This window comes from Setaria italica, chromosome VI (genome assembly GCF_000263155.2).
Source record: "Setaria italica strain Yugu1 chromosome VI, Setaria_italica_v2.0, whole genome shotgun sequence".
NCBI lineage: Eukaryota > Viridiplantae > Streptophyta > Magnoliopsida > Poales > Poaceae > Setaria > Setaria italica.
The window spans coordinates 1233949-1247158 of record NC_028455.1 but is presented as its reverse complement, the minus strand read 5'-3'; the positions used below and the strand labels follow the sequence as shown (position 1 = coordinate 1247158).

General features: G+C 41.1%; 1 protein-coding gene across 1 annotated transcript; it reads left to right on the top strand.

Moving 5' to 3' along the window:
- Positions 1-6751: 6751 nt before the first annotated feature.
- LOC101758418 (putative disease resistance protein RGA1) lies at positions 6752-12849 on the top strand. Its single transcript, XM_022827390.1, has 7 exons — positions 6752-6878; positions 7069-7116; positions 7276-7328; positions 7454-7789; positions 7926-9053; positions 9772-11940; positions 12354-12849. Exons 4-7 carry the CDS (start codon positions 7502-7504, stop codon positions 12531-12533), a joined length of 3765 nt encoding a protein of 1254 aa, XP_022683125.1. The 5' UTR covers positions 6752-6878; positions 7069-7116; positions 7276-7328; positions 7454-7501; the 3' UTR covers positions 12534-12849.
- The last annotated feature ends 361 nt before the right edge of the window (positions 12850-13210 follow it).

Genomic DNA, 13210 nt, shown 5'->3' with positions numbered 1-13210 from the left:
CTTATTAGTGCATGGGTTATATAAGTGTTTGCTCTCATTTCTACATCCTACCTCCTATATTAATTGTGCGTTGTTCCATCCCCTCTTTTATTTTGTATCATGCAGAATGGAGTTCAACAGTGCCAGAGAAACCAATACTATCATGTCAACTTCATGGACCCGCATGTTATAAATGAGGAATGCTTAATGAAATGATCAAATCGGACCATGAATACTATTTTCAACTGATGAACAGTATCACATGCAATATATACTTTTGCCGTACAACTTTTGGTTAGTCATTCATCCCTTTTTTCATCCATTCAAATTAATAATAAGTATATCTAACATTGCGTGTGTATACGTATATGAACATGTTCCACTAGATACTGCTTTTTATCGAGATTGATCGAAGCCACTTCACAGTGCTGGACCCGAAGAGGTAACCAAAATCAGAGTACCAAAGTCTCATGGACGCACTTAACAGGTATGGGCTCGCTTAAAAAAAACACCCAGGATATTAGAGATAATTTTCCGGTATGAATTCAATTTGAACATCTAGTGCATGTCATTTCTTTAAAAATCACGACTGCTTGAATATTTCATAACTGGATACTACTGTTGTGAGTTCATCCACGGCTTTGTAGGTCCAAGCATAACGGACCATGAACACCAAGTACGTAAACACGATTCATAACAATTCAATATTTTTTACTCTGCACATATGTTGGTTTAAAATGATGATGTTAATTTGCACGTGACATATTTCTGAAATGAGAGAAGATCTTATCGCCCAGAACAACTCAGGACAATTCAAGAACAATTATGTGGATTCCTTTTGGACAAGAACAATTATGTGAATTCCTTTTGGACGACGTCGTAAATCCAAAGGGAGAATTTTATTATGATGGAACAAGTGTGGGTCAACTTCATCCAATCTGGGACTCGGATGACGATGCGTAGTGCATATTAAGAATACTTGTAATATTTGAAGTGTATATACTTTGTATAAATATAATATATGTAACATTTACTGTATGCTAGATCAATATATATTAGCATAATATTATTACTATACGCAAACGAATACTGTACACTAACTAAACTACGAATTAAAATGAAAGAAAACAAAAAAAGGATGGTTCTGACGTCCGCAACAGCGTGACTTGCGTGACGTGGCTTGTAGTTTAGTACCAGTTGGTACTACCGACCAGTACTAAATGGCCTATTTAGTACTGGGCATTTTAGCCGATACTAAATGGCGTGACATTTAGTACCGAATAACCGGTACCGGTACTATAGGGTTACTGACTGATACTAGAGTCATCCAATAATGTTGGCACCCAACCAGGTGCTATTCTAAAACTTCCCAGATCTTGGCAGGCAAATTTTGGTATGACCATGTTTTGGCCTCCCCCAGTTTTGGTGCCCAATCAATCAGACTGAAGTTGATTTGCTCTCTATAACTCTATTTTGTCTCTATCACAATCATGGTAAACGTGGGCCGCTGCTGAGGTCGTTACTCGTCAGAGGCTGCTTGAACGATGCTATACAAATTCGGTTTCAGATTTTGGATTTTTTTTATGACAGCCAAAATTACCAAAATTCACAAAATTTCGGTTAAATTTCACCGAAATATTTTTAAAGTCTTCACTAAACTATATGATTTTCTAACTTTTTTAATCTAAACAAACGATTAATATGATTTATGACTGTACAACTATTGAGTTGAAGAATATGCAACACAAATAGTAGAAAATATGAGTCTTGAGTACTTATGTTTACAACCACCGTTAGGTTAATCAACCAGAATCGTCCCATCTCCTATCCAACACTCAAACAGTGAAACAGAGCACCTGCTGGCGGCACACACGAAACGGCGAAAGCCAAATGCTGCCAGCCTGCCACTAAGGCTTGAAAAGCATAACCGCGTGTTGCTGCGCGTACCGCGTACGCATGACTGACGAAATACTAATTAATTAACCAAATGGCCGGTTGACGATCAATGGGTCTGTACAAAGTTACCTTTCGCGTCAAAAGTAGAGTAAAGAGCATGGAAGATTCCCATCTTGTCGGCCTGACATTATATTCTTCTCGTCAAAGTTGTTTGACTGATGGGCGGGGACGACATACCGAGGGACTCGTCAAAAACAACCACTCCACCAACATCGACACTCTCGTTCCACTGACATCAGAAAAGTATAGAGTTGTTGTACGTATTTGACTGGTTGCAGTGCTCCAACTCTTGAAACATGAGAATTTATTGTGAATAGTTTATTTTACTCTTTATAAACGTACCCACGTGTCAATCTCTTTTTTTCCTCCCCTTCTCTTCCTCTACTCGTGCACGCCTTGCGGACAATGGAATTGTGCCGGAACGAAGATTTAGAACCCAAATTTAGGTCATGTAAGCAAGCTAATCCAAGTGAATTTGGGCCAGCCGCCAGGCACCGCGCGACGCAGGCGACGACGATCGAGCGGCGAGCGCACGCCGTGCAGGGCGCAGGCGCCGCCCCCGCCGTCGCCGGCCGGCCTCCCCGACTGCGGGCTGCCAGGCCAGGGTGCCAGCCGCCAGCGCCCTCCGCCCGCTGTCGGCTACTGCAGCTGCGCCACGCCCCACGCCCGCCGCCCCGCGCCGGCGCCCTATGCCCCTGTCCGGCTCCGACTGTCTCCTCCGGCCCTCCCTCAGTCCCTCTCCGTGCGTCGCATCGCCCGACGACCAGCGTCCCCTCCATCTCCCTGCTGAAGCAAAGGTACTGCCACTGAAGAAATTTTCCCCCAAATCTCTAACCCTAACTGTTAATTGTTGTTCAATTTATCCTCAAATTAGTTCAATTGATGTTGCTGTAAGCTGTGTAGGTGTACTTTTGTAGGCAGTGAGAACTGAGAATTAGGAAATAGGGATGAATTAATTGATTATACTTATACAGTATGGCCTTTGTGCTTTGTAGGATTTGTGAACTATGAAGAGAGATGGAGATATTGCTTCTATGTTTCAGAAACAAGCTACAAAGAAACGTGCTTGTTCAACTCCTGTTGTGGAAGAGCAAAATCAAGTGGAAGAGGAGGATACAATCATTGAAGAAATTGTTGATCTTTCTGTAACAGAAGCAACTAAAGATGTGATTGTTGCTGCTGTAGAACCAAATCCTTCAGGTTACGATGTTGATCGCCTTCCACATGATCTAGGTGAAAGGTTGCCCATTTCAAATTATCATGCTAATGATCAGGATGCAGTCAGGAGAGCATATTCTTAGAGGGCCATTCCATCCTTATGCTCATGAGTTTCCAAAAAGGAAAAGTGAAGATAGAGATCGTAATTTCACATGTATATGGTTTGCCAAATATGATTGGGTTGAATATAGCATCAAGAAGGATTCTGTATTTTGCTTTGTGTGCTACTTGTTCAAAAACAAAAAATACAAGGGCAAAGGGGCAGATGCATTTATTGCAGATTGATGGAGAAATTGGAATGTAGGAGATACTTCACTTTTGAAGCATCATAAATCTAAGGCACACAAGGAAGCTCAAGAGAAGTACATTGGCTATATGAATCCTAATGCAGCAATTGATAATAAAATTGACAAGTGGAGTGATGAAGAAATAAAGCATTACAAGATCAGATTGACTTATTTGCTAAGATGTATCAAGTTTCTTTTGCATCAATGGTTGGCTTTCCGTGGACATGATGAAAGTAAAGAGTCTAGCAACAAAGGCAACTTTATAGAATTGTTGAAATTTCTTGCAGCAAATAGTGAAGAAGTGAACAAGTTTGTGCTGAACAATGCTCTAGGTAATTGCTTATTAACTAGCCCAATGATCCAGAAACAAATTATTTCATGTTTCGCCATAGAGACTAGAAAGAAAATAATTGAAGAGATTGGTGAAGATCGCTTTGCTATCTTAGCTGATGAATCTAGTGATGTATCACATAAAGAACAACTAGCCCTTTGCTTACGTTTTGTTAATAAATTGGGAAAACCATGTGAGCACTTTATTGGAGTAGTTCATGTAGATGATACTACCTCTTTATCACTTAAGGAAGCAATTGAAGCTATACTTGTTAGTCATGGTTTGACTGTAACTAGCATCCGTGGTCAAGGCTATGATGGGGCTAGAAATATGAAAGGAGATATTAAAGGGCTAAAAACATTGATCATGCAAGAGTCACCTTCTGCTTATTATGTCCATTGTTTTGCACATCAAATCCAACTAGTTCTTGTTATCATTGCTAAGGACAATACTGATTGTGTATGGTTCTTGGACCAAGTGTCCCTCTTGCTAAATATTGTTGGAGTTTCATGTAAGTGTCATGTGATGCTTCGAAATGCTAGACTTGAGAGTATCACGAAAGCACTTGAATGTGGAGAACTCAATACTAGGACAGGATTGAATCAAGAGATGGGGTTGGCTAGGCCTGGTGAGACTCGGTGGGGCTCTTATTACAAAACTATGCAATATCGTTGCTATGTATCCCATAATCCGTGATGTACTCATCACTCTTGGATAGGATACAACACATAAGAGTGATTGGACAAAAATTCATTTTATGGTTGGAGCATTTGAGTCGTTTGATTTTGTGTTCAGTGCACACTTAATGTTTGTTATTCTTGGATATACAAATAAATTATTTGAGTGTTTGCAAAGGAGGGAGCAAGATATTATTCATGCAATCCAACTTATTAATGTGGCAAAAAATAGAATGCAACACTTGAGGTCTAATGGATGGGATCAATTCCTTCAAAAGGTCACTTTGTTTTGCAATAAACATGGTGTCGGAGTTCCTGATATGGAGGCTAACTATGTGCCTTATGGAAGATCAAGAAGGTTTGTCCAAGATCAAATAAATGATTATCACTTCAGAAGAGAGGTATACATCGGGGTTATTGATAAAATCAGTCAAGAGCTTGATAATCGGTTTGATGAGGTTAATATGGAGTTACTTTCTTGTATGTCTGCCCTCAACCCATCCAATTCATTTGCATCATTTGATGCACAGAAGGTATGCCGACTTGCTGAATTCTATCCTAAGGACATATTTGGCTCCGAATTGCTAAAGCTTGAATTGCAACTTGATACCTATATTGATGTCATGAGACAAGATGATAGATTCAGTGGTCTAGAAAACCTTGTTGACCTCTCAGTTAAGCTAGTGGAAACAAATAGGCACAAAGTTTATGATTTGGTTTATTTTCTTATCAAATTGGTATTGATTCTACCGGTGGCGACGGCAAGTGTTGAGAGGGCATTTTCTGGAATGGATTTTGTCAAAACCAAGCGGAGAAATAAAATGACTGATAATCTCTTAGATGATTGCCTTGTCACATTCATTGAGAAAGACATTTTGGATGAAGTAGATGAAAACGACGTAATCAAGACTTTCATGTCTATTAGAAAGCGTAGGCCCAAAAAATAGTGTTGTAATCTTATTTGGTCAAGTTTCTATCATACATATTCTGAACTATTAGTGTGCTATTTGAACTATTTCTATTTTCATTTAAGACTTATTATGCTATTTAGTAGTTGTGTACTGAATTGTGAGGCAATTTTTATGATACTGTACCGAATTGCTAAATGGATTTTACCGGTTTGCATATATAAATTTTCGTTCGGCATACCCTTCGCAAAACTCCTAGCTCCGCCACTGCCTCCGACGTCGGTGAGCTTCTGCGGCGAGTCTCTGGCATGGCTAGACCTCTGGGTTAGGGTTTCGGGGTTTGGGGTGGGTTGGTTCGGATTTCAGGGAACTACCAGCCTCAGAGGGAGGGCCTCCAATGACGGAGCAGTCGCATGGTGGTGGTGGTGGGTGCAGGGGTGGTGAGGCATGGCGGCGGTGGCACCACCGGCTAGGCAGTGAAGGATGGTGGTTGGGCTAGTTTGGTCGGGGGCAATGACGGCCATGGCGGTGCTAGTGGGAGGAGGTGGTGAGATGGGTGGGAAGGGAGTTGCCGCGGATACGGTAAGGCCTCACCGGCCGTCTACCGTGCCCACGGCTAGGGTGGCGGCCCGTCTAGGCGGCGACCAAGGCAGGTAGAAGGAGAAAGTTGTTGGCTAAAGGAAGAAGATGATGGTTGGCCCTTGGATTTCGATCTAATGGGAAAAAAAATAGAGTGTGCGGAAGTAATAAAACACTCAGGTGGGCAGAGACAGCCCCACGGAGAGATTCAGATCGCCGCTTACTACAGGGATAGAGAAAGGGCGGTCCTAGCCGATGTTGATGTGTATGTCGACAGGAAATCGTCGGACTTAAATGAGGATGTTTTGACCACCCACAAGAAACATTCATTGCATTTCTCTCCTTCTACAACAGAGCAGTGTGCACTGTTAATAAAAGCTTTTGTTCGAGTCGCCCTGCAATGATAAAAATTTCGACCAAAATTTCGTGAATTTTGCAAAATTTCGATCTTTTCGGTGGTGACCTAAATTACTATTTACCTGAAATTTCGGAACTGTTCATCACAATGCCACCCTTTTTTTACACGGATTTCGGCCAAAATGTCGTGAATTTGGGTGATTTCGATGAGGACCAAAAAATGAACGAAAACGAAATTGAAAACCATGTCGCCATGGCATGAAGAATAATCTTATCCGATAAGAAGGCTTAGCGATCTCACTCTTTCATCTTTCCTGCTGGCGTTAGATTCCCCGTGTGATGATCGAGGCCGTGACCCACGCAGCCTGTCATGGAGCGGCCTTTTGGATGTTGACCTCAAGTCAATCCATGGCCGTGACGCATCCACCAAATAGTTATTCTTGTTCCGAGTATCAAGAAAGGAGAGAGGTACCATTGCCGGTCGGGGCCTTAGTGCCTCAGCTCCCACGAACGCTGCACCGACGCCCTCTGGTTTCCACTTTCGGAGTCCCTGCAGTTTCTTTCCACGCTCATCACCTAGCACCTGGTAAGTTACTTGTCAAAGATTGGAGATATCTTCTCGAGGGGTTTCTTATAGCCACTCTTCTTCAGTACATGCATGCAGATATTTCATACGATTTTTGAAATATTAGGGGGTTTCACATTTTGACATGAGTTTAATTTGTGAAAAACTGGCACTGATTCGATGATTGTGATTCACTGAGGGATTCCTCCAGTTGTGCCGCCCGTGGAACTTGATTCTCGATTGGAAGAGCTCTCACACGGTAAGCACCACTAACTAGTGCTCGACCCTTGTTTCCGCTGTTGCGTTCAGGGAAAAACTGAGCGTTGTCTTCTACTTTGAGGGCTCAATTTGGTTGCATTCTGAAATTTCACTGATGTGTGATCTCCTTTCACTTTGTTTTCTGTGTGTTTAAGGGTAGGTCTTGGTGATTTTTCTCGGAAGGTCTCCAAATCCGCTCAGCAATTGCTCCAGGTGGTCAAGAACAGCTCCGGACACATTATTGGCTTCTATCATCAGCTCATTATGTCCAAGTCAACTAATCAATCATGTATTCCTCACATGCTGAATACATAAATCTTCTTCACCTTTGTTCACAGGGGTATCTGCGTGGGGGGGAAGGGAGAGTGATCTGGAGCTCTGCAGCCATGGCGGGAGTAGCGGGCTTACTCACGTCAGCTATAGTGAAGATGGTGGGCGATAAGCTAGGCTCCACAATCGGCCAACAAGCCAACTTGGTGTGGACCTTCAGCCGTGACCTGGAGCACATGAAGGACACACTGGAGTCCATGGCGGCAGTGCTCAAGGACGCCGAGCGTAGGTCAATTTGGGAGGATTCAGTGCAGCTGTGGCTGAAGCGACTCAAGCACGCCGCCTTAGACATTTCGGACATGTTGGACCAGTTCCAAGCCAACTCCAAACCTACCAGCAGAAAGGTATGTTCAAAGCTATGCACAATGCTATGATAAAATACACCTAGAGTTTGTGCAATTTAAGTTAAATGATAAATTTTCTGGGATGTTTTCTTAACCTTTTTACAGTAACTTAATTAAAGCGGTAATTATCTTGTAGATGGTGGGGGTTGTTTCATGTCTTGATATTGCACCCAAGATTAGTATGGTAAATAAAATGAGGAAGATGCGTGACAAACTGAGAAAAATTGAAGAGGATCACCTGAATTTCAAATTTGAGTCTTGCCATAGGATTGACATTGAGCATCAGTTTACTGACAGAGAAACAACATCCAAAGTCATCGAAGCAGGCATCCTTGGGAGAGACAAAGAAAGAAGGAGAGTCATAGAATTGCTATCTGCATGTAATGACAAAGATGGCCTCCAAATTCTTCCTATCTTTGGTCTTGGTGGCATAGGCAAGACGACATTAGCACAACTAGTCTTCAATGATATCCATTTCAATGATTATGACCATCGGGTATGGGTTTATGTGTCCCAGATCTTTGACTTGAGAAAAGTAGGGAACACCATAATTTCTCAAGTACTAAAGGAAGGGATACATCATGGAGATAGCAGGGAGTTCATATACCAACGCCTTCAAGAATTACTTCATGATAAGAAGACACTCATTATTTTGGATGACCTGTGGGAGACAGATGACACTCATTTGAAGGAGTTGAAGCTTATGCTTAATGTTAGCAGCAAGATGAAAGTCTTGGTAACAACACGCAATGAAGAAATAGCAAATAGAATTTGCACCATTACACCATGCAGGCTTCGTCCCCTGAACAATGCCATGTGCTGGGATATTATTAAGAAAAATATGAACTTTGAATCTAGAGAGGACAAACAGCAGTTAGAGCAGCTTGGTCTGGTGATTGCAAGTAAGTGTGGAGGTGTACCATTAGCAGCTCAAGCACTGGGGTTCATGTTATCCAGAATGGATCTTAAGCAATGGGAAGAAGTTAGCAGTAGCGATATATGGAACGAACCTTTCGCAGAAAACTCGGTGCTGCCATCCTTGAAGTTAACTTACATCGCTATGCCGCCATATTTGAGGTTATGCTTTTCCTACTGTGCCATCTTTCCAAGAGGCCACATTATTGCTAAAGACAGTCTGATTCACCAATGGATTGCTCTTGATTTCATCAAGCCATCAAATATATTTTCCGATGTACAGATTGCTGAGAAGTATGTGGGGCAGCTTTTATGCATGTCTTTTCTTCAGCACTCAAAGTTGCCAACGGTAAGTTATATATATACTTGCACAACCTAAGAGTTCATTCCTTCTTTGTAACTTAATGTATCCTGGATCATAATCAATATATCAAAGAACAAATTACCATGATGTTTCTGAATGGTATGCCATGAGAAAGTATATATGGGATATATGTTGAAAAACTTGATTTTCACATAGACATTAGATTTATTGAAATATATATTTAGTTATTTACTTTAAGCTACTTCATTTGGGGTGAGCTCTTTTACGGTACACAATACTACCACTTAGTGGTATATAGTATATATAAGATATAACTATTCATTATTATAGATAATTTAGTAATTATTACATTGTAAAAAGTGATATTTCAAATGTAATGGTCTTTTAAACTTTATGCTTAGTGTCCAAAATAAAATTATAGTGATGTCATTTGGGTTCTTTTACCATGATACCCTTATACTACATATACTACCTATGTATACTATCCGTACCACAGACGAAGGTTTTAGTAGTATACAATTAATCTTGACCGTTGGTTGTTTTTATACTAGTCCTTTTTGAACACTACTATAGCCTAGTATTGTGTATCGAAAAAGAGCTCTTGGGGGTATTTGAATAGACTTACATAGTATTTTTATCTTCTTTTTACTAGATCGATGATTTCTAATGGGCTTACATAGGTAATAGGGTACTTTAAACAATATTATTTGGTTCAATATTTCTAATGGGCTTCTTTTTTCAGAGTGCTAAAAGACGACATTGTGTGTTCACTATGCATGATTTAGTGTACGACCTTGCAAGATTAGTCATTGACGATGAGTTGACTATCTATAATGCTAACAAAGTAAGAAATACAGCGGGCCAAAAGTACTGCCGCTATGCGTTGCTCACACATTGTAGCAAGCCATTGAAGATGTCAACCATCTTACCAGCCAAGTTACGGGCCATGGGTTTTCAGGACTGTAGCAAACTCAGTCTGCGTGGTGGTGCCTTCTCATTTGCGAAGTGTTTGCGTGTTCTTGATTTGACTGAATCCTCCATTTGCAAGTTTCCAGCCTCTATTAGCCAGCTGAAGCAACTGAGGTTTCTTATTGCTCCGGGGATGAAAAATCGAAGGCTTCCAGGCAGCATTATTAGGCTCACAAATTTGCAGCATCTTGATTTATCAGGTTGTACTGAAATAGTCAAATTACCAAAAGCTCTTGGAAATCTGAAGAAAATGTTGCACCTAGAATTATCTTCCTGCTCCAGTCTTGAAGGGATACCAGAAGCTACATGTGCTCTCACGTGTCTACAGTATTTGAATTTGTCAGGGTGCTCCAATCTTCAAAAGTTACCACAAGATCTAGGCAGCCTCATTGAGCTCAAGTATTTCAGCTTATCAGGCTGTACCAAAATTGCAGAATTGCCACACTCTTTTGGGAAGCTCACAAATTTGTTGCATCTAGATTTGTCACGGTGCTTTTGTGTGAGTCCAAAAGCATTGGGCAGCCTTGCTGAACTCAAGTACTTGAACTTATCAGAGAGCCTCAATGGTCGGCAATTGGACTGTTGGGGAAGTAATGGTTCTATCAGCATCTTCACCAACCTAGAGCATCTTGACTTGTCTGGTAATGACTTCTTTTCTCTACCCGGAAGTATCGGTAATCTCAAAAGGCTACGCACATTAGATCTCTCAGGGTGCAGAAATTTGAGTTGCCTTCCTGAGAGTGTAGGCTCAATCGATAGTCTGGAGCTGCTGCTGGTTAATGGCTGCTCGGAGAATCTGAAGAATTACATCAGAAAATCCGAGCTCAAATGTAACCCATTACACCATTTAGTGGTCCGCTCAAACGATGACGACTCTGTCAGCAATCTTCATCAGCTCGAGAGTATAAATTCTTCTGAGCTTGAAATAAGCTGTCTCGAGAATGTAAGGATTCCAGGAGAAGCAAATGGAATTGAATTGTGCAATAAAGAAAACCTCTTGACAATAACATTTCACTGGACCATGGAGGCTGCTCGTAATCTGGAGGACAAGGATGTCTTGGAAGAACTAGTTCCACCAAGTGGCCTGAGGCACCTGGAGGTAGAGGGGTATAGCAGCATTAGTTTTCCAAAATGGTTCGTGGGCATTTCCCACCACCTCCCAAATCTTGTTTCTATTCGATTGCAGAATCTACCGTGGTGCAGCAGTCTGCCACAACTCGGACAGTTATCAAACCTAAAAGAGCTGTATCTTGCATCTTTGAGCAGCATCACAAAGATCAGTGGAGATATATGTGGCAGCCGACGAGCATTCCTTCAGCTCTCAAGATTTGCTTTGTCAGACATGGAAAGACTAGAAGAGTGGAACACAACATACTGTGTCGGTGATGGTACAGAAGAGTTCATGTTCCCTGTGCTTGATGTATTGGAGACAAGGAATTGCCCTATGTTGAGGCTGAAACCATGCCCACCTATGTTTCGCTGCTGGAAAATCATTGACAGCGATGAGGTGCTTAACTCAGGTGATGCAGCGGATAACTTCGGCCATTTGGACTCCAATGCACCAAGTACTAGGTTAGAGGTCTCGAGCAAGAGTTACTGCGGGAGTTGGAGGCTGCTTTACCACTTACTTGCTATCCACGAGCTCAAAATCGATTTTCTCGACAGAATGACATGGTTGCCAGATATCATGCGGCAGCTTGGGTCCCTCCAATTGCTGGAGTTGAGCTCATGCCACAACATATCGATGTTGCCGGAATGGCTTGGCGACCTCAAGTCTCTCAAAAGCCTGCACATTTCAGACTGCGAGATGATCAAGACCTTGCCATCATCTATACAACAACTCACGAACCTCCAGAAGCTACAGATCGAGAACAATCATGGACTAAAACAGTGGTGTCAATCAGAGGAGAACAAGACGAAGCTCGTGCACATCAAGTACTTTGTAAGTGTACTAGCAAATTGTATCGTACCAAGCTATTCACTCTACTTTTGTATACTTATTTGCTTTAATCGTGCTACTTATCATCTATTATATTGTCTCTTTCGTTCCCACTTCCCAGAGACCTCTGTTCCACTTCATAGGAAGACAGATATAAGGGTGCCGACAGAGAAAACAGAATATGGAAATCAACTGCTTATCTCTGTCATATCGATTAGTTAGTAAACCTGCGTTTACTGGCATCAGACTAATACTCTAAAGAATATAGATATTGGCTTAAAGTAAAGAGAGCGTTCCATTGCCCAATAATAACAATAGGTGCTGCGTGTGTGTTTTCAGCTTGTGCAGTTGTGCAAATGTTTCTGTCTGATGGAATACAATGATAGATAATCAGATACTGTTTGGTGGTTCTGCAGAATTTTTACGGCTGCTACTATCCGCTTAGAACAATGAAGTCAGAGCCAGATCTAACGGAAGGGAACGGTCTGGGGGAACTAATGAAGGCATGGGCCGATAAAGCGGAGCAGAGCGATCTAGGGGGTGGAGCAAGGAGTCCCCCTCAGCCTGATGATGAGGAGCCCCTTTCACCCCGATGACGAATTTTAGCAGTCTGCAGGTTGAAGAAGGTCCTCCTGCTCATTACGAGGTACAACTCCATATAAATACATGCATTGTAAGAAAAATGGTCATTTTTTGTGATTTCGGTAATCGATAATATAGTCATTAGGAATAATATGTTTGTTAAGATATATCTTTGTAGGTGTTTATAGGCTCCAACAATGTTTTTTTCAAACCATCCAAATGATGGTAAAAATAAAGAGTTAGAAAGATTTTGTAGCAGCCAACACATAATTAAAATCTAAAGATAATATTTTTTGGAAAAAGTTCAAATTACTTTCTTAACCCTTAAACTCTATTTTGGTTCAATTTATCCCTCTAAACTATACTATTTGGTTCAACTTACCCCATAATGTAATTTATTCTTTTTTCTCCATACACGAGTTTAATTTTAATTTAAGATTTTGCAGGGTGGTAGTGGACATCATAATCTATATTAAAAAAATATTTATGATTTTTTCATCATTATTTTTATATAATTACGAGGTACAACTCCATATAAATACATGCATTGTAAGAAAAATTGTCCTAAGACAATTTTTATGATTTTGGTAATCGACAATATGGTCATTAGATGTTTGTCAAGATATATCTTTGTAGGTGTTTATAGGCTCCAAGGATGTTTCTTCAAGCCATCTAAATGATAATAAAAATA